This window comes from Coregonus lavaretus (genome assembly GCF_964263955.1).
Source record: "Coregonus lavaretus genome assembly, contig: HAP1_SCAFFOLD_2336, whole genome shotgun sequence".
NCBI classification, from domain to species: Eukaryota; Metazoa; Chordata; class Actinopteri; order Salmoniformes; family Salmonidae; genus Coregonus; species Coregonus lavaretus.
In genome coordinates, this window is record NW_028159930.1 from 19,792 (window position 1) to 41,005 (window position 21,214).

Below are 21,214 nucleotides of genomic sequence, written 5' to 3' on the forward strand. Positions count from 1 at the left end.
GGCTTAAGCAGGGGGACACGTCTAGCACTGCAGGATTTGAGTCCCTGGCGGCGTAGTGTTTTACTGATGGTAGGCTTTGTTACTTTGGTCCCAGCTCTCTGCAGGTCATTCACTAGGTTCCCCCGTGTGGTTCTGGGATTTTTGCTCACCGTTCTTGTGATCATTTTGACCCCACGGGGTGAGATCTTGCGTGGAGCCCCAGATCGAGGGAGATTATCAGTGGTCTTGTATGTCTTCCATTTCCTAATAATTGCTCCCACAGTTGATTTCTTCAAACCAAGCTGCTTACCTATTGCAGATTCAGTCTTCCCAGCCTGGTGCAGGTCTACAATTTTGTTTCTGGTGTCCTTTGACAGCTCTTTGGTCTTGGCCATAGTGGAGTTTGGAGTGTGACTGTTTGAGGTTGTGGACAGGTGTCTTTTATACTGATAACAAGTTCAAACAGGTGCCATTAATACAGGTAACGAGTGGAGGACAGAGGAGCCTCTTAAAGAAGAAATTTACAGGTCTGTGAGAGCCAGAAATCTTGCTTGTTTGTAGGTGACCAAATACTTATTTTCCACCATAATTTGCAAATAAATTCATAAAAAATCCTACAATGTGATTTTCTGGATTTTTTTTTCTAATTTTGTCTGTCATAATTGACGTGCACCTATGATGAGAATTACAGGCCTCTCTCATCTTTTTAAGTGGGAGAACTTGCACAATTGGTGGCTGACTAAATACTTTTTTCCCCCACTGTATTAGCTCAACTACCTCAACTAGCCGGTGCCCCCGCACATTGACTCTGCACCGGTACCCCCCTGTATATATAGCCTCCCTACCGTTATTTTATTTTACTTCTGCTCTTTTTTTCCTCAACACTTTTTTGTTGTCATTTTATTTTACTTTTTTATAAAAAAATAAATGCACTGTTGGTTAAGGGCTGTAAGTAAGCATTTCACGGTAAGGTGTACACCTGTTGTATTCTGCGCATGTGACAAATACAATTTGATTTGATTTGATAGAGAAAGATATGAAAGGAATGAGAGACAGGGTTGGAGAGAGGGATAGAGGGAGGGATAGAGGGAGAGATAGAGGGAGGGATGGAGGGAGGGATGGAGGGAGGGAGGGGTGGATGGATGGAGGGGTGGAGGGAGGGTTGGAGAGAGGGATAGAGAGAGGGATAGAGGGAGGGATAGAGGGAGGGATAGAGGGAGGGATAGAGGGAGGGATAGAGGGAGAGATAGAGGGAGGGATGGAGGGAGGGATGGAGGGAGGGATGGAAGGAGGGATGGAGGGAGGGTGGAGGGAGGGATGGAGGGAGAGATAGAGGGAGAGATAGAGGGAGAGATAGAGGGAGGGATGGAGGGAGAGATAGAGGGAGGGATGGAGGGAGGGATGGAGGGATGGATGGAGGGATGGAGGGAGGGATGGAGAGAGGGATGGAGAGAGGGATGGAGAGAGGGATGGAGAGAGGGATGGAGGGAGGGATGGAGGGAGGGTTGGAGGGAGGGATGGAGGGAGGGATGGAGGGAGGGTTGGAGGGAGGGTTGGAGAGAGGGATGGAGGGAGAGATAGAGGGAGGGAGGGATGGACGGAGGGAGGGATGGAGGGAGGGTTGGAGGGAGGGTTGGAGAGAGGGATGAAGACAGAGAGGGGTGGAAGGAAAGGAGACTTGGATCTGAACACAGTAAGGACAGGGTAGGTAGTAAAGGAAACACACAGTAGCAGGAAGTCAATACACAGTAAGGACAGGGTAGGTAGTAAAGGAAACACACAGTAGCAGGAAGTCAATACACAGTAAGGACAGGGTAGGTAGTAAAGGAAACATACAGTAGCAGGAAGTCAATACAACTCGACCGCTTGACCCTTTGACCCTAGGGTAGGTAGTAAAGGAAACACACAGTAGCAGGAAGTCAATACAACTCGACCGCTTGACCCTTTGACCCTAGGGTAGGTAGTAAAGGAAACACACAGTAGCAGGAAGTCAATACAACTCGACCGCTTGACCCTTTGACCCTAGGGTAGGTAGTAAAGGAAACACACAGTAGCAGGAAGTCAATACAACTCGACCGCTTGACCCTTTGACCCTAGGGTAGGTAGTAAAGGAAACACACAGTAGCAGGAAGTCAATACAACTCGACCGCTTGACCCTTTGACCCTCTCCAAAAAGGGGTAGAGGGGTTGGCAGGGTCATGTTTTTGAGACCTGATGTTCTGACCAATCACACAAACAACATCCTGTCCCCATCTCTGTGGAATAGTGTTCCTCAGCTGTTAAAACGCGTAAGGTGGAAGACAATGCAAGGCTTTCATGTACTGAGCTGGGAACAACACCAGCCTAGAACAGCACTGCCCTGGGACAGGAGGGGAAACTCACGCACAATACGAAAACAAACCCAGTGGAATGTTCTTTAGTTTGGAGTCATAACAACCCCAGGGTCAGGGGTCAGGGGTCAGGGGTCAGTCATGGCTAGAGCCGAGGTAGGGGAGGGGAGTAGAAGAAATAATGCCTGGCATCCCATTCCAGCCTTACCCCTTGACCAAACCCTCACCCTCTTCCCTGGCATCCCATTCCAGCCTTACCCCTTGACCAAACCCTCACCCTCTTCCCTGGCATCCCATTCCAGCCTTACCCCTTGACCAAACCCTCACCCTCTTCCCTGGCATCCCATTCCAGCCTTACCCCTTGACCAAACCCTTGACCTGCCAGCAGCCTGGCATAGGAAAGAGGGATGTCACTGAGGGAGGAGAGGAGAGGAGGGGCTGAGTTCACCAACAGTAGCTTAGAAAGAATGGGAGGAAGGAGGGAGGGAAAGGTTGTAAGATTGGCAGCAGTTAACAGGAGAATGCCCTCTGTCTCAGCTCTGGCACAGGAAAGAGGGAGGAGAGGAGGGGAGGGGAGGGTTCTCAAGGGGGTAAGAGAATGGGAGGGAGGGAGGGAGGGAGGGAGGGAGGGAGGGAGGGAGGGAGGGAGGGAGGGAGGGAGGGAGGGAGGGAGGGAATGGTTGTAAGATTGGCAGCAGTTAACAGGAGAATGCCCTCTGTCTCAGGAGGAGAGGAGAGGAGAGAGGAGGGGAGGGTTCTCAAGGGGGTAAGAGAATGGGAGGGAGGGAGGGAGGGAGGGAGGGAGGGAGGGACAATGTTGGGATCACCAAGTACACACACACACACACACACACACAACAAACCCCCCCACCAAAGGTACCTCATCTTCATCCTCCTCCCCCTCTACATCCAGTACTGCAGAGTCTTGTTTAGTCATTGGGCCGCTGCCCTGTCCGTCAACATCAGTCCCCACACCTAGTCCCGCCTCCTTCCTCAGCCGTCGACCAACCGCAGCTCTCTGTTGGAGTGACACGGTGCTGTCCAACGAGCGCTGGACCTGGGCCTGGTATATACACACAGTTAGTTATACACACACACACACACACAGAGTTAGAATTACAAACACAGGACAATCTTCTAGAGAGAAAACCGGTGTCAGATTGCATTCCCCATCATTCTCTTTCTATTCCTCCTCAAAACAAAACACCATTCTCATCTTTCCAATACTCCATCCATCCGCCTTCTATCCACCTCCACTCTTTCACAGCAATCACTGCTGTTCCCATCAAACTTCAAATCTACTCTGTGTCAATGCGGACGCCAGTAAGACTGGCTGTCGCCATTGGCGTTGGCTTATGGGGCTCCTAGTATATCAAATTAAACCCCCCCCCCAAGGTTTAGCTGATCCTTAGAGCAGTAGCTGAGATTGACAGAGAGAATGGAGAAGGTAGAGATTGACAGAGAGAATGGAGAAGGTAGAGATTGATAGAGAGAATGGAGAAGGTAGAGATTGACAGAGAGAATGGAGAAGGTAGAGATTGACAGAGAGAATGGAGAAGGTAGAGATTGACAGAGAGAATGGAGAAGGTAGAGATTGACAGAGAGAATGGGGTGGAAAAATGTACGCTGAAAAGACGAAGAATACACTCTTTTCTTTTTAAAGAAGCTCCTATGGCATAACCTATGTCATAGACTACGTCAAAGGCTTTGGTCGACGTTCGCTAATTAAGTAACTTCAGTTGAGTGTGTGTGTGCTGTCAACAAGGGAATTCCCATGGGTAAGAGGGGGACTCCGAAATGTACTCTCCTCTACCTCTTCCCCCCCTCCTCTCCCTCCATCCCTCGCTCTCATCACTCGCACGCAAACAAGTCATTATGCCCTGTCAAGTGGTTAAAGTGGTAGGACCCTTTGTTTGGTTCCTCTTTGTTCCTCTAGTGGGACCGAGTTTAGCGTTGCACTGCAACCTAACCTCAAGTGTGCGGATGTGCGTCAGAGAATGCTCAGAATGTTCCACAACCGCCGGCTGCCAGTCAAACAGCCGACCACTAACCCTTTTGTGGTCGGCTACTTAACTGACAAACGAAGTAACAAATTGTGGAGCATCTGATGCCACTAAATATGATATTGGAGAGCAGAGAACTAGAGTCCCCTAGCTGGTTACTGATGCCACTAAATATGATGTTGGAGAACAGAGAACTAGAGTCCCCTAGCTGGTTACTGATGCCACTAAATATGATGTTGGAGAGCAGAGAACTAGAGTCCCCTAGCTGGTTACTGATGCCACTAAATATGATGTTGGAGAACAGAGAACTAGAGTCCCCTAGCTGGTTACTGATGCCACTAAATATGATGTTGGAGAACAGAGAACTAGAGTCCCCTAGCTGGTTACTGATGACACTAAATATGATGTTGGAGAACAGAGAACTAGAGTCCCCTAGCTGGTTACTGATGCCACTAAATATGATGTTGGAGAGCAGAGAACTAGAGTCCCCTAGCTGGTTACTGATGCCACTAAATATGATGTTGGAGAGCAGAGAACTAGAGTCCCCTAGCTGGTTACTGATGCCACTAAATATGATGTTGGAGAGCAGAGAACTAGAGTCCCCTAGCTGGTTACTGATGCCACTAAATATGATGTTGGAGAACAGAGAACTAGAGTCCCCTAGCTGGTTACTGATGCCACTAAATATGATGTTGGAGAACAGAGAACTAGAGTCCCCTAGCTGGTTACTGATGACACTAAATATGATGTTGGAGAACAGAGAACTAGAGTCCCCTAGCTGGTTACTGATGACACTAAATATGATGTTGGAGAACAGAGAACTAGAGTCCCCTAGCTGGTTACTGATGCCACTAAATATGATGGAGAACAGAGAACTAGAGTCCCCTAGCTGGTTACTGATGACACTAAATATGATGTTGGAGAACAGAGAACTAGAGTCCCCTAGCTGGTTACTGATGACACTAAATATGATGTTGGAGAACAGAGAACTAGAGTCCCCTAGCTGGTTACTGATGCCACTAAATATGATGTTGGAGAACAGAGAACTAGAGTCCCCTAGCTGGTTACTGATGCCACTAAATATGATGTTGGAGAACAGAGAACTAGAGTCCCCTAGCTGGTTACTGATGCCACTAAATATGATGTTGGAGAACAGAGAACTAGAGTCCCCTAGCTGGTTACTGATGCCACTAAATATGATGTTGGAGAACAGAGAACTAGAGTCCCCTAGCTGGTTACTGATGACACTAAATATGATGTTGGAGAACAGAGAACTAGAGTCCCCTAGCTGGTTACTGATGCCACTAAATATGATGTTGGAGAACAGAGAACTAGAGTCCCCTAGCTGGTTACTGATGACACTAAATATGATGTTGGAGAACAGAGAACTAGAGTCCCCTAGCTGGTTACTGATGCCACTAAATATGATGTTGGAGAGCAGAGAACTAGAGTCCCCTAGCTGGTTACTGATGCCACTAAATATGATGTTGGAGAACAGAGAACTAGAGTCCCCTAGCTGGTTACTGATGCCACTAAATATGATGTTGGAGAACAGAGAACTAGAGTCCCCTAGCTGGTTACTGATGCCACTAAATATGATGTTGGAGAACAGAGAACTAGAGTCCCCTAGCTGGTTACTGATGACACTAAATATGATGTTGGAGAACAGAGAACTAGAGTCCCCTAGCTGGTTACTGATGACACTAAATATGATGTTGGAGAACAGAGAACTAGAGTCCTCAAGCTGGTTACTGATGACACTAAATATGATGTTGGAGAACAGAGAACTAGAGTCCCCAAGCTGGTTACTGATGACACTAAATATGATGGAGAGCAGAGAACTAGAGTCCCCTAGCTGGTTACTGATGCCACTAAATATGATGGAGAACAGAGAACTAGAGTCCCCTAGCTGGTTACTGATGACACTAAATATGATGTTGGAGAACAGAGAACTAGAGTCCCCTAGCTGGTTACTGATGACACTAAATATGATGAAGAACAGAGAACTAGAGTCCCCTAGCTGGTTACTGATGCCACTAAATATGATGTTGGAGAACAGAGAACTAGAGTCCCCTAGCTGGTTACTGATGACACTAAATATGATGTTGGAGAACAGAGAACTAGAGTCCCCTAGCTGGTTACTGATGACACTAAATATGATGTTGGAGAACAGAGTACTAGAGTCCCCTAGCTGGTTACTGATGACACTAAATATGATGAAGAACAGAGAACTAGAGTCCCCTAGCTGGTTACTGATGACACTAAATATGATGGAGAACAGAGAACTAGAGTCCCCTAGCTGGTTACTGATGACACTAAATATGATGTTGGAGAACAGAGAACTAGAGTCCCCTAGCTGGTTACTGATGACACTAAATATGATGAAGAACAGAGAACTAGAGTCCCCTAGCTGGTTACTGATGACACTAAATATGATGTTGGAGAACAGAGAACTAGAGTCCCCTAGCTGGTTACTGATGCCACTAAATATGATGTTGGAGAACAGAGAACTAGAGTCCCCTAGCTGGTTACTGATGACACTAAATATGATGTTGGAGAACAGAGAACTAGAGTCCCCTAGCTGGTTACTGATGCCACTAAATATGATGTTGGAGAACAGAGAACTAGAGTCCCCTAGCTGGTTACTGATGCCACTAAATATGATGTTGGAGAACAGAGTACTAGAGTCCCCTAGCTGGTTACTGATGACACTAAATATGATGTTGGAGAACAGAGAACTAGAGTCCCCTAGCTGGTTACTGATGACACTAAATATGATGTTGGAGAACAGAGTACTAGAGTCCCCTAGCGGGTTACTGATGACACTAAATATGATGGAGAACAGAGAACTAGAGTCCCCTAGCTGGTTACTGTTGCCACTAAATATGATGTTGGAGAACAGAGAACTAGAGTCCCCTAGCTGGTTACTGATGCCACTAAATATGATGTTGGAGAACAGAGAACTAGAGTCCCCTAGCTGGTTACTGATGACACTAAATATGTTGGAGAGTAGAGAACTAGAGTCCCCTAGCTGGTTGCTTCAGATTTTCAGGAACACACAGAGAAGGGGTTGAGAGGGGGAAAGAGCAGGGGGAGGAAGAGAGAGAGAGAGAGAGGGGGATGAGGAGAAGAGAGAGAGGGGGATGAGGAGAAGAGAGAGGGGGATGAGGAGAAGAGAGAGGGGGATGAGGAGAAGAGAGAGAGAGAGAGAGAGAGAGAGAGGGGATGAGGAGAAGAGAGAGAGAGGGGGGATGAGGAGAAGAGAGAGAGAGAGAGAGAGAGAGAGAGGGGGGATGAGGAGAAGAGAGAGAGAGAGGGGGGATGAGGAGAAGAGAGAGAGAGAGAGGGGGGATGAGGAGAAGAGAGAGAGAGAGAGAGAGAGAGAGAGAGAGAGAGAGAGAGAGAGAGAGAGAGAGAGAGAGAGAGAGAGAGAGAGAGAGAGAGAGAGAGAGAGAGAGAGAGAGGGGGATGAGGAGAAGAGAGAGAGAGAGAGAGAGAGAGAGAGGGGGGATGAGGAGAAGAGAGAGAGAGAGGGGGGATGAGGTAAAGGGGAGAGAGAGAGAGAGAGGGGGGATGAGGAGAAGAGAGAGAGAGAGAGAGAGAGGGGGGATGAGGTAAAGAGAGAGAGAGAGAGAGAGAGAGAGGGGGGGGGGATGAGGAGAAGAGAGAGAGAGGGGGGATGAGGAGAAGAGAGAGAGAGAGAGAGGGGGGATGAGGAGAAGAGAGAGAGAGAGAGAGGGGGGATGAGGAGAAGAGAGAGAGAGGGGGGGGGGATGAGGTAAAGGGGAGAAGGATGGAATGAAAGAGTAAAAGTGGGACAGCTGTCTGTTATTCTAAATTATTTGTCAATAAGGAGCTTTGAGAGGCAAGACACACAGTGTGTGTGTGTGTGTGTGTGTGTGTGTGTGTGTGTGTGTGTGTGTATGCGTGTGTGTGTGGTTGGTAACTAGAGACAGGTGATCAATCTTCTTCCACTTCACAGACAGAGAAATGTGGTTCCCATTAGTGTGTGTGTCGAACTACTGAAAATGCACTACTGGCACTGAACTTAGAGAGACAGAGGGAAAGAGAGAAAGGAGAGAGAGAGAGAGAGGGGGGAGACAAACGGAATGAAGAGATGGAAACAGAATGAAAGAAAAAGACAGACAGCCACTGCATGAAAGAGCGAGAGACAGAGAGAGAGAGAGAGAGAGAGAGAGACAGAGAGAGACAGAGAGAGACAGAGAGAGAGAGAGAGACAGACCGAGAGGAGGATACCTTTCAGGAGAAGACAATGAGATGAGATACTAATAAAGAGCAAGTGAGCGAAAAAAGAAAGGAAAAGACTGCGCTCCAGTTCCATCCCTCCCCCCTCCTCTTCCCCACTCCTCTTCCCCTCCTCCTCTCCTCTTCCCCTCTCCTCTTCCCCTCTCCTCTTCCCCTCTCCTCTCCTCTTCCCCTCTCCTCTTCCCCTCTCCTCTTCCCCTCTCCTCCCCTCCTCTTCCCCTCTCCTCTCCTCTCCTCTCCTCTCCTCTCCTCTCCTCTCCTCTCCTCTCCTCTCCTCTCCTCTCCCCTCTCTCCAGCTCTAGGGTCAGATAATATAGATCAGAGTTATATAGACTATCCCTAACTAACAGCTCTAGGGACAGATATTATTTCAGTTATTATAAACTGGGTGGTTCAATCCCTGAATGCTGATTGGCTGACAGCCGTGGTATATCAGACCGTATACCACGGGTATGACAAAACACGTCATTTTTGCTGCTCTAATTACGCTGGTAACCAGTTTATAATTGCAATAAAGGCACCTCTGGGTTTGTGATACACGGCCAACGGACCACGGCTAAGGGCCGGTATCCAGCCACTCCGTGTTGCGTCGTGCCCTTGGCCATGGTATATTGGCCATATACCACACCCCCTTGGGCTTTATTGCTTAAATATACCACACCCCCTTGGGCTTTATTGCTTAAATATAGACCGCAGTATATAGCTTATCCCTAACTAACAGCTCTGGGATCAGATATTATTTCAGCCCTCTAATGGTTCAGGGTGAGATTCAGGCTATTGTGTGTGTGTGTGTGTGTGTGTGTGTGTGTGTGTGTGTGTGTGTGTGTGTGTGTGTGTGTTAGATTAAGGCTGAGGATATCTGATCCTAGACCTGTGGTTAGGTAATAGCTACAGCTCTACCACTGTGCTCTACTGATCCCTATAGGACAAGAGAGGAATTACACCCAAGAATACCCAAAATACAATTCAAGGTACTGTGGACAGAGATCTATGGGTTTCTCTCCCTCTCAATTCAATTTAAGGGTCTCTCTCAATTCAATTCAAGGGTCTCTCTCAATTCAATTTAAGGGTCTCTCCCTCTCTCAATTCAAGGGTCTCTCAATTTCAATTCAAGGGGCTTTATTGGCATGGGAAACATATTTTTACATTTCCAAAGCAAGTGAAATAGATAATAAACAAGTGGCGCAGTGGTCTAAGGCACTGCATCGCAGTGCTAGCTGTGCCACTAGAGATCCTGGTTCGAATCCAGGCTCTGTCGTAGCCGGCCGCGACCGGGAGACCCATGGGGCGGCGCACAATTGGCCCAGCGTCGTCCAGGGTAGGGGAGGGAATGGCCGGCAGGGAGGTAGCTCAGTTGGTAGAGCATGGCGTTTGCAACGCCAGGGTTGTGGGTTCGATTCCCATGGGGGGCCGGTATAAAAAATGTAAACAAAAAAATTATAATGTATGCACTCACTAACTGTAAGTCGCTCTGGATAAGAGCGTCTGCTAAATGACAAAAAATGTAAATGTAAAAAATTAAACAATAAAAATATTAACAGTAAACATTACACTCAGATGTTCCAAAAGAATAAAGACATTTCAAATGTTATATTATGTCTATATACAGTGTTGTAATAATGTGGAAATAGTTAAAGTACAAAAGGGAAAATAAATAAACATTAATATGGGTTGTATTTACAATGGTGTTTGTTCTTCACTGGTTGCCCTTTTCTTGTGGCAACAGGTCACAAATCTTGCAGCTGTGATTGCACAATGTGGCATTTCACCCAGTAGATAAGGGAGTTTATCCAAATTGGATTTGTTTTGGAATTCTTTGTGGATCGCTGTAATCTGAGGGAAATATGTGTCTCTAATATGGTCATACATTTGGCAGGAGGTTAGGAAGTGCAGCTCCCCCCTCCTCTAATATGGTCATACATTTGGCAGGAGGTTAGGAAGTGCAGCTCCCCCCTCCTCTCACATTTCTGTTTTTGATGTTGCCCACAAACACACTATCCATGTCTACAAACACACTATCCATGTCTACTAGCTCCAACACACTATCCATGTCTACTAACACACTATCCATGTCTACTAGCTCTGTCACCAGTAGAGTAGGTTTTAGGCTGGTATCCATCCCTGCCTTGTTTAGGGACGTTTTATTAGCTCTCACACACACACACACACACACACACACACACACACACACACACACAGTCCCAGTAAACAAACACAGTGGCGCTACTCTGCAGGAGACGCCAACACATACAGTACTTCAACTGTTCATCTGTTCCCCAAGGCCGAGAGAGACACAGACAGACAGAGACAGACAGACAGAGAGAGACACAGACAGAGAGAGACACAGAGAGAGACACAGACAGAGAGAGAGAGACACACAGACAGAGAGAGAGAGACACAGACAGAGAGAGAGAGACACACAGACAGAGAGAGAGAGACACAGACAGACAGAGACACAGACAGACAGAGACACAGACAGACAGACAGAGAGAGACACAGACAGAGACACAGACAGAGAGAGACACAGACAGAGAGAGAGAGACACAGACAGAGAGAGAGAGACACAGACAGAGAGAGAGAGAGGAGATAGGGAGAGGAGGAAAGATGAGACTCACCTGTTTCATGGCAGTCTCTCCTATCTTGTCTGAATGTTTCCTGATGCTCTCCAGGAAGTCTTTGAGTTGAGACATGGCTGTGTCTCTGATGAGGGTCCTCAGTCTGGGGATATTGTCAGACATGATGGAGCAGAACCTGTACTGGCCCGCTCTGGGGAGACAGGTCTGTTCCAGCAGCTCTAGGGTCCGCAGCGCTGGGTAGTACCTAGAGAAGGGACGGCGGGGGAGAGAGGGGTTAACACACACAAATAAAAAAAGTCTCACTCCAAAATAAGCTAGAAACCTAAAAGGGGAGGCCCGGCAGTGGAGAGGGGTTAAGAAAACACCAGTGAACTGCACCACACACTTCATTCCTCCCTCCCTCCCTCAATCTCTCCCTCCCTCAATCTCTCCCTCCCTCAATCTCTCTCCCCCCCTCTCTCTCACACACACACACAGCATCTCTCTCTCACACACACACACAAAGCATTCCTCTCTCACACACACACAGCATCTCTCTCTCACACACACACACAAAGCATTCCTCTCTCACACAAAGCATCCCTCTCACACACACACACAGCATTCCTCTCTCACACACACACACAAAGCATTCCTCTCACACACAAAGCATTCCTCTCACACACACACAAAGCATTCCTCTCTCTCACACACACACACAGCATTCCTCTCTCTCACACACACAGAACATTCCTCTCACACACACAGCATTCCTCTCACACACAGCATTCCTCTCACACACAGCATTCCTCTCACGCACACACACACACACACACACACAGCATTCCTCACGCACACACACACACACACACACAGCATTCCTCACACACACACACACACACACACACACAGCATTCCTCACACACACACACACACACACACCTTTCCTCTCACACAGCATTCCTCTCTCACACACACACAGCATTCCTCACACACACACAGACACAGCATTCCTCACACACACACAGTGTGGATTGGCCGACCTTTCTCTGCTCCCTGTGTGCTGTTGGCCAAGCAACAAACAAATAACAATTTATGACTCACAAGGCACACAACAGGTCAGGCTCAGGACAGAGAGAGAGAGAGAGAGAGGAAGGGGGGAGAGAGAGAGGAAGGGGGGAGAGAGAGAGGAAGGAGGAGAGAGAGAGGAAGGGGGGAGAGAGAGAGGAAGGAGGAGAGAGAGAGGAAGGGGCGAGAGAGAGAGGAAGGGGGGAGAGAGAGAGGAAGGGGGGAGAGAGAGAGAGGAAGGGGGGAGAGAGAGAGAGGAAGGGGGGAGAGAGAGAGAGGAAGGGGGGAGAGAGAGAGAGGAAGGGGGGAGAGAGAGAGGATGGGGGAGAGAGAGAGGAAGGAAGAGAGAGGAAGATAGCTCAGTTGGTGGATCTTTGTCGCCCCCTAGTTACGTCAGAAAGAGACAGACAGCGACATCAGAAAGAGACAGACAGGCAGAGAGGAGAGAGATAGGATAATGTGATCCATGTACATGTTGGAGAAGGTAGCTCTCCGGGAACAGGGTTGGAGAGCCCTGATTTACATGTCGGGGAAGGTAGCTCTCCGGGAACAGGGTTGGAGAGCCCTGATTTACATGTCGGGGAAGGTAGCTCTCCGGGAACAGGGTTGGAGAGCCCTGATTTACATGTCGGGGAAGGTAGCTCTCCGGGAACAGGGTTGGAGAGCCCTGATTTACATGTCGGGGAAAGTAGCTCTCCGGGAACAGGGTTGGAGAGCCCTGATTTACATGTCGGGGAAGGTAGCTCTCCGGGAACAGGGTTGGAGAGCCCTGATTTATATGTCGGGGAAAGTAGCTCTCCGGGAACAGGGTTGGAGAGCCCGGATTTACATATCGGAGAAGGTAGCTCTCCGGGAACAGGGTTGGAGAGCCCTGATTTACATGTCGGGGAAAGTAGCTCTCCGGGAACAGGGTTGGAGAGCCCTGATTTACATGTCGGGGAAGGTAGCTCTCCGGGAACAGGGTTGGAGAGCCCTGATTTACATGTCGGGGAAAGTAGCTCTCCGGGAACAGGGTTGGAGAGCCCTGATTTACATGTCGGGGAAGGTAGCTCTCCGGGAACAGGGTTGGAGAGCCCTGATTTACATGTCGGGGAAAGTAGCTCTCCGGGAACAGGGTTGGAGAGCCCTGATTTACATGTCGGAGAAGGTAGCTCTCCGGGAACAGGGTTGGAGAGCCCTGATTTACATGTCGGGGAAAGTAGCTCTCCGGGAACAGGGTTGGAGAGCCCTGATTTACATGTTGGGGAAGGTAGCTCTCCGGGAACAGGGTTGGAGAGCCCTGATTTACATGTTGGGGAAGGTAGCTCTCCGGGAACAGGGTTGGAGAGCCCTGATTTATTTACATGTTGGAGAAGGTAGCTCTCCGGGAACAGGGTTGGAGAGCCCTGATTTACATGTCGGGGAAGGTAGCTCTCCGGGAACAGGGTTGGAGAGCCCTGATTTACATGTCGGGGAAGGTAGCTCTCCGGGAACAGGGTTGGAGAGCCCTGATTTACATGTCGGGGAAGGTAGCTCTCCGGGAACAGGGTTGGAGAGCCCTGATTTACATGTCGGGGAAAGTAGCTCTCCGGGAACAGGGTTGGAGAGCCCTGATTTACATGTCGGGGAAGGTAGCTCTCCGGGAACAGGGTTGGAGAGCCCTGATTTACATGTCGGGGAAAGTAGCTCTCCGGGAACAGGGTTGGAGAGCCCTGATTTACATGTCGGAGAAGGTAGCTCTCCGGGAACAGGGTTGGAGAGCCCTGATTTACATGTCGGGGAAAGTAGCTCTCCGGGAACAGGGTTGGAGAGCCCTGATTTACATGTCGGGGAAGGTAGCTCTCCGGGAACAGGGTTGGAGAGCCCTGATTTATTTACATGTTGGAGAAGGTAGCTCTCCGGGAACAGGGTTGGAGAGCCCTGATTTATTTACATGTTGGAGAAGGTAGCTCTCCGGGAACAGGGTTGGAGAGCCCTGATTAATTTACATGTTGGAGAAGGTAGCTCTCCGGGAACAGGGTTGGAGAGCCCTGATTTATTTACATGTTGGAGAAGGTAGCTCTCCGGGAACAGGGTTGGAGAGCCCTGATTTATTTACATGTTGGAGAAGGTAGCTCTCCGGGAACAGGGTTGGAGAGCCCTGATTTATTTACATGTTGGAGAAGGTAGCTCTCCGGGAACAGGGTTGGAGAGCCCTGATTTATTTACATGTTGGAGAAGGTAGCTCTCCGGGAACAGGGTTGGAGAGCCCTGATTTATTTACATGTTGGAGAAGGAAGCTCTCCGGGAACAGGGTTGGAGAGCCCTGATTTATTTACATGTTGGAGAAGGTAGCTCTCCGGGAACAGGGTTGGAGAGCCCTGATTTATTTACATGTTGGAGAAGGTAGCTCTCCGGGAACAGGGTTGGAGAGCCCTGATTTATTTACATGTTGGAGAAGGTAGCTCTCCGGGAACAGGGTTTACATGTCGGAGAAGATAGCTCTCCAGGAACAGGGTTTACATGTCGGAGAAGGTAGCTCTCCGGGAACAGCGTTTACATGTCGGAGAAGGTAGCTCTCCGGGAACAGGGTTTACATGTCGGAGAAGGTAGCTCTCCGGGAACAGCGTTTACATGTCGGAGAAGGTAGCTCTCCGGGAACAGCGTTTACATGTCGGAGAAGGTAGCTCTCCAGGAACAGCGTTTACATGTCGGAGAAGGTAGCTCTCCAGGAACAGCGTTTACATGTCGGAGAAGGTAGCTCTCCGGGAACAGCGTTTACATGTCGGAGAAGGTAGCTCTCCGGGAACAGGGTTTACATGTCGGAGAAGGTAGCTCTCCAGGAACAGGGTTTACATGTCGGAGAAGGTAGCTCTCCGGGAACAGGGTTTACATGTCGGAGAAGGTAGCTCTCCAGGAACAGGGTTTACATGTCGGAGAAGGTAGCTCTCCGGGAACAGGGTTGGAGAGCCCTGATTAATTTACATGTCGGAGAAGGTAGCTCTCCAGGAACAGGGTTTACATGTCGGAGAAGCGCAACACAAACCTTTTCAGCCTCATGTGTTCCTGTAGCTTGCTGTACATCTCCAACACTGAAAGACAGAAGAGACAGACAGGAGAAGAGGTGAATTAGTTGGATACAGTGAGGGAAAAAAGTATTTGATCCCCTGCTGATTTTGTACGTTTGCCCACTGACAAAGAAATTATCAGTCTATCATTTTAATGGTAGGTTTATTTGAACAGTGAGAGACAGAATAACAACAAAAAAATCCAGAAAAACGCATGTAAAAAATGTTATAAATTGATTTGCATTTTAATGAGGGAAATAAGTATTTGACCCCCTCTCAATCAGAAAGATTTCTGGATCCCAGGTGTCTTTTATACAGGTAATGAGCTGAGATTAGGAGCACACTCTTAAAGGGAGTGTTCCTAATCTCAGCTTGTTACCTGTATAAAAGACACCTGTACACAGAAGCAATCAATCAATCAGATTCCAAACTCGCCACCATGGCCAAGACCAAAGAGCTCTCCAAGGATGTCAGGGACAATATTGTAGACCTACACAAGGCTGGAATGGGCTACAAGACCATCGCCAAGCAGCTTGGTGAGAAGGTGACAACAGTTAGTGCGATTATTCGCAAATGGAAGAAACAAAATAACTGTCAATCTCCCTCTGCCTGGGAGAACGGTGAGGAATCAGCCCAGAACTACACGAGAGGATCTTGTCAATGATCTCAAGGCAGCTGGGACCATAGTCACCAAGAAAACAATTGGTAACACACTACGCCGTGAAGGACTGAAATCCTGCAGCGCCTGCAAGGTCCCCCTGCTCAAGAAAGCACATATACAGGGCCGTCTGAAGTTTGCCAATGAACATCTGAATGATTCAGAGGAGAACTGGGTGAAAGTGTTGGTCAGATGAGACCAAAATGGAGCTCTTTGGCAACAACTCAACTCGCCGTGTTTGGAGGAGGAGGATTGCTGCCTATGACCCCAAGAACATCATCCCCACTGTCAAACATGGAGGTGGAAACATTATGCTTTGGGGGTGATTTTATGCTAAGAGGACAGGACAACTTCACTGCATCAATGGGACGATGGACGGGGCCATGTACCATCAAATCTTGGGTGAGAACCTCCTTCCCTCAGCCAGGGCATTGAAAATGGGTCGTGGATGGGTATTCCAGCATGACAATGACCCAAAACACACAGCCAAGGCAACAGAGGAGTGGCTCAAGAAGAAGCACATTAAGGTCATGGAGTGGCCTAGCCAGTCTCCAGACCTTAATCCCATAGAAAATCTGTGGAGGGAGCTGAAGGTTCGAGTTGCCAAACGTCAGCCTCGAAACCTTAATGATTTGGAGAAGATCTGCAAAGAGGAGTGGGACAAAATCCCTCCTGAGATGTGTGCAAACCTGGTGGCCAACTACAAGAAACGTCTGACCTCTGTGATTGCCAACAAGGGTTTTGCCACCAAGTACTAAGTCATGTTTTGTAGAGGGGACAAATACTTATTTCCCTCATTAAAATGCAAATCAATTTATAACATTTTTAACATGCTTTTGTCTGGATTTTGTTGTTGTTATTCTGTCTCTCACTGTTCAAATAAACCTACCATTAAAATTATAGACTGATCATTTCTTTGTCAGTGGGCAAACGTACAAAATCAGCAGGGGATCAAATACTTTTTCCCCCTCACTGTATCTATGACCTGCAAATGTCTTCCGGCAACCAGCTATTTAACTCCTAGGAGTAACATTGGATGGATGGTCAGTTATCATGGTCAAGTCATACTGACAAAGTTGTTGTGAAGACGGGGAGAGATACGTCTGTTGTAAAAAGATCACCTGTACTAGTTGTTCAGGTTCTGATCTTGTCCCATTTTGATTACTGTCTGGTGTTATGGTCAGATGCAGCAAAGAAAGACCCAGCAAAGCTGCAACTGGCTCAAACCAGAGCAGCACGCCTTGCCTTTAACTGTACACATAGAACTAACATCAACAACATGCATGATAGTATTTCATGGTTGAGGTTTGAGGAGAAATTCAATACTTCTCTTCTAGTCTTTTTAAGAAACGTTTGTGTGTTGAAAATTCCTAACCACCTGTATAATCTGTTAGCATACACTTCAAACAGACATACACTATATCTACACAAAAGTATGTGGACACGCCTTGAAATTAGTGGATTCGGCTATTTCAGCCATACCTGTTGCTGACAGGTGTATAAAATCAAGCATGCAGCCGTGCAATCTCCATAGACAAACATTGGCAGTAGAATGGCCTTACTGAAGTGCTCAGTGACTTTCAACGTGGCATCGTCATAGGATGCCACCTTTCCACCAAGTCAGTTTGTCAAATTTCTGCCCTGCTAGAGCTGCCCTGGTCAACTGTAAGTGCTGTTATTGTGAAGTGGAAACGTCTAGGAGCAACAACGGCTCAGCCGAGAAGTGGTAGGCCACACAAGCTCACAGAACGGGACCGCTGAGTGCTGAAGCGCGTAAAATCTGTCTGTCTTCGGTGGCAACACTCACTACCGAGTTCCAAACTGCCTCTGAAAGCAACGTCAGCGCAATAACTGTTCGTCGGGAACTTCATGAAATGGGTTTCCATGGACGAGCAGCTGCACACAAGCCTAAGATCACCGTGCACAATGCCAAGCGTCGGCTGGAGTGGTGTAAAGCTCACCGCCATTGGACTCTGGAGCAGTGGAAATGCGTTCTCTGGAGTGATGAATCACGCTTCACCATCTGGAAGTCCGACAACCAATCTGGGTTTGGCAGATGCCAGGAGAACGCTACCTGCCTCAATGCATAGTGCCAACTGTAAAGTTTGGTGGAGGACGAACAATGGTCTGGGGCTGTTTTTCATGGTTCGGGCCCCTTATTTCCAGTGAAGGGAAATCTTAACGCTACAGCATACAATGACATTCTAGACGATTCTGTGCTTCCAACTTTGTGGCAACAGTTTGTGGAAGGCCCTTTCCTGTTTCAGCATGACAATGCCCCTGTGCACAAAGCGAGGTCCATACAGAAATGGTTTGTCGAGATCGGTGTGGAAGAACTTGGACTGGCCTGCACAGAGCACTGACCACAACCCCATCGAACACCTTTGGGATGAATTGGAACGCCGACTGCGAGCCAGGCCTAACTGCCCAACATCAGTGTCCGACCTCACTAATGCTCTTGTGGCTGAATGGAAGCAAGTCCCCCCGCAGCAATGTTCCAACATCTAGTGGAAAGCTTTCCCAGAAGAGTGGAGGCTGTTATAGCAGCAAAGGGGGGGACCAACTCCATATTAATGTCCATGATTTTGGAATGAGATGTTCGACGAGCAGGTGTCCCACAGAAGGCTGTGATGTCATACCCCACTATGGGTTTCTTCACGGTACCAAACCAAAAAACAGATTTAATGCGTCGCTCAGTTACTGTATGTATAGAGACATGTCATTATGCAATGCTCTGCCACCAGAGGTTACTCAGGCAAAAAGCAAGTTTAACTTTAAAAAACAGATTAAAAAAAAAAAAACATAGTATCACAGCACCTCTCCTCTTTTTAAATATCTAATTTAACTGTACTGTATATAACAATATAAATATGTATATATGAATAGTGTATAAATAAGCATTGTTGTCTCTTGGGGTCTTCCCTATATACAGTACCGTTCGACAGTTTGGGGTCACTTAGAAATGTCCTTGTTTCCCATGAAAACACACATGAAATTAGTTTGAATAGGAAATATAGCAAAGTGCATAGGAAATGTAGGTTAGAAATAATGATTTTTAATATAAATAATAATTGTGTCCTTCAAACTTTGCTTTCGTCAAAGAATCCTCCATTTGCAGCAATTACAGCCTTGCAGACCTTTGGCATTCTGCTTGTCAATTTGTTGAGGTAATCTGAAGAGATTTCACCCCATGCTTCCTAAAGCCTCCCACAAGTTGGATTGGCTTGATGGGCACTTCTTACGTACCATACGGTCAAGCTGCTCCCACAACAGCTCAATAGGGTTGAGATCCGGTGACATTTCTGGCCACTCCATTATAGACAGAATACCAGCTGACTGCTTCTTCCCTAAATAGTTTTTGCATAGTTTGGAGCTGTGCTTTGGGTCATTGTCCTGTTGTAGGAGGAAATTGGCTCCAATCAAGCGCCGTCCACAGGGTATGGCATGGCGTTGCAAAATGGAGTGATAGCCTTCTTCTTCAAGATCCCTTTTACCCTGTACAAATCTCCCACTTTACCACCACCAAAGCACCCCCAGACCATCACATTGCCTCCACCATGCTTGACAGATGGCCTCAAGCACTCCTCCAGCATCTTTTCATTTGGTCTGCGTCTCACAAATGTTCTTCTTTGTGATCCGAACACCTCAAACTTCGATTCGTCTGTCCATAATACTTTTTTCCAATCTTCCTCTGTCCAGTGTCTGTGTTCTTTTGCCCATCTTAATCTTTTATTTTTATTGGCCAGTCTGAGATATGGCTTTTTCTTTGCAACTCTGCCTACAAGGTCAGCATCCCGGAGTCGCCTCTTCACTGTTGACGTTGAGACTGGTGTTTTGCGGGTACTATTTAATGAAGCTGCCAGTTGAGGACCTGTGAGACATCTGTTTCTCAGCCTAGACACTCCTTTTTCTATTCTGGTTAGAGCCAGTTTGCGCTGTTCTGTGAAGGGAGTAGTACACAGCGTTGTACGAGATCTTCAGTTTCTTGGCAATTTCTCGCATGGAATAGCCTTCATTTTTCCGAACAAGACTAACGAGTTTCAGACGAAAGTTCTTTGTTTCTGGCCATTTTGATCGTGTAATCGAACCCACAATTGCTGACGCTCCAGATACTCAACTAGTCTCAAGAAGTCCAGTTTTATTACTTCTTTAATCAGCACAACAGTTTTCAGCTGTACTAACATAATTGCAAAAGGGTTTTCTAATGATCAATTAGCCTTTTAAAATGATAAACTTGGATTAGCAAACACAACGTGCCATTGGAACACAGGACTGATGGTTACTGATAATGGGCCTCTGTACGCCTCAGTAGATATTTAAAATAAAATAAAAAATAAAAATAAAATAAAAATCAGCCGTTTCCAGCTACAATAGCCATTTACAACATTAACCATGTCTACACTGTATTTCTGATCAATTTTATGTTATTTTAAAATGGACAAAATAACTGCTTTTCTTTCGAAAAAAAAATGAAATTTCAAGTGACCCCAAACTTTTGAACGGTCGTGTTTATGTCTTATTTGATTTAGAATTTAAAGCAGGATCTTATGTTGTTCTTCTATAACTGTTCTGTACTTTGTCATGTATTTGTACATTTCATGTGGACCCCAGGAAGAGTAGCTGCTGCATGTGCAGTACATAATGAGGATCCTAATCAACTACACTATTTACCAGCTATGTGCTGCTATGTAATGTGATATGTTATAGTTATCTGCTGTTATTCTAAATTGGATTAAGTTGTTTTTCTACACACAATACCCCATAATGACAAAGCAAAAACAGGTGTTTTTAGACATTTTGAAATATCGTATTTACATAAGTATTCAGACCCTTTACTCAGTACTTTGTTGAAGCTCCTTTGGCAGCGATTACAGCCTCAAGTCTTCTTGGGTATGAAGCTACAAGCTTGGCACACCTGTATTTGGAGAGTTTCTCCCATTCTTCTCTGCTGATCCTCTCAAGCTCTGTCAGGTTGGATGGGGAGCGTCGCTGCACAGCTATTTTCAGGTCTCTCCAGAGATGTTCGATCGGGTTCAAGTCCGGGCTCTGGCTGGGCCACTCAAGGACATTCAGAGACTGGTCCCGAAGTCACTCCTGCGTTGTCTTGGCTGTGTGCTTAGGGTCGTTGTCCTGTTGGAAGGTGAACCTTCGCCCCAGTCTGAGGTCCTGAGCGCTCTGGAGCGGGTTTTCATCAAGGAGCTCTCTGTACTTTGCTCCGTTCATCTTTCCCTCAATCCTGACTAGTCTCCCAGTCCCTGCCGCTGAAAAACATCTCCACAGCATGATGCTGCCACCACCATGCTTCACTGTAGGGATGGTGCCAGGTTTC

At 47.3% G+C, this 21,214-nt stretch overlaps 1 protein-coding gene across 1 annotated transcript in view; it reads right to left on the reverse strand.

The window, feature by feature from the left end:
* The window catches only part of LOC311122320 (exocyst complex component 6B-like), a gene marked incomplete at its 3' end in the record, with an annotated part of 57,598 nt that overhangs the window by 19,524 nt on the left and 16,860 nt on the right, over positions 1 to 21,214 (reverse strand). The window contains exons 6-8 of the mRNA XM_084196697.1: positions 15,206 to 15,251; positions 11,194 to 11,398; positions 3,190 to 3,372 (exon numbers count right to left, since the gene is read on the reverse strand). Coding sequence (XP_084052823.1) covers positions 3,190 to 3,372; positions 11,194 to 11,398; positions 15,206 to 15,251 — 434 coding nt within the window. The remainder of the gene's footprint in view (positions 1 to 3,189; positions 3,373 to 11,193; positions 11,399 to 15,205; positions 15,252 to 21,214) is intronic.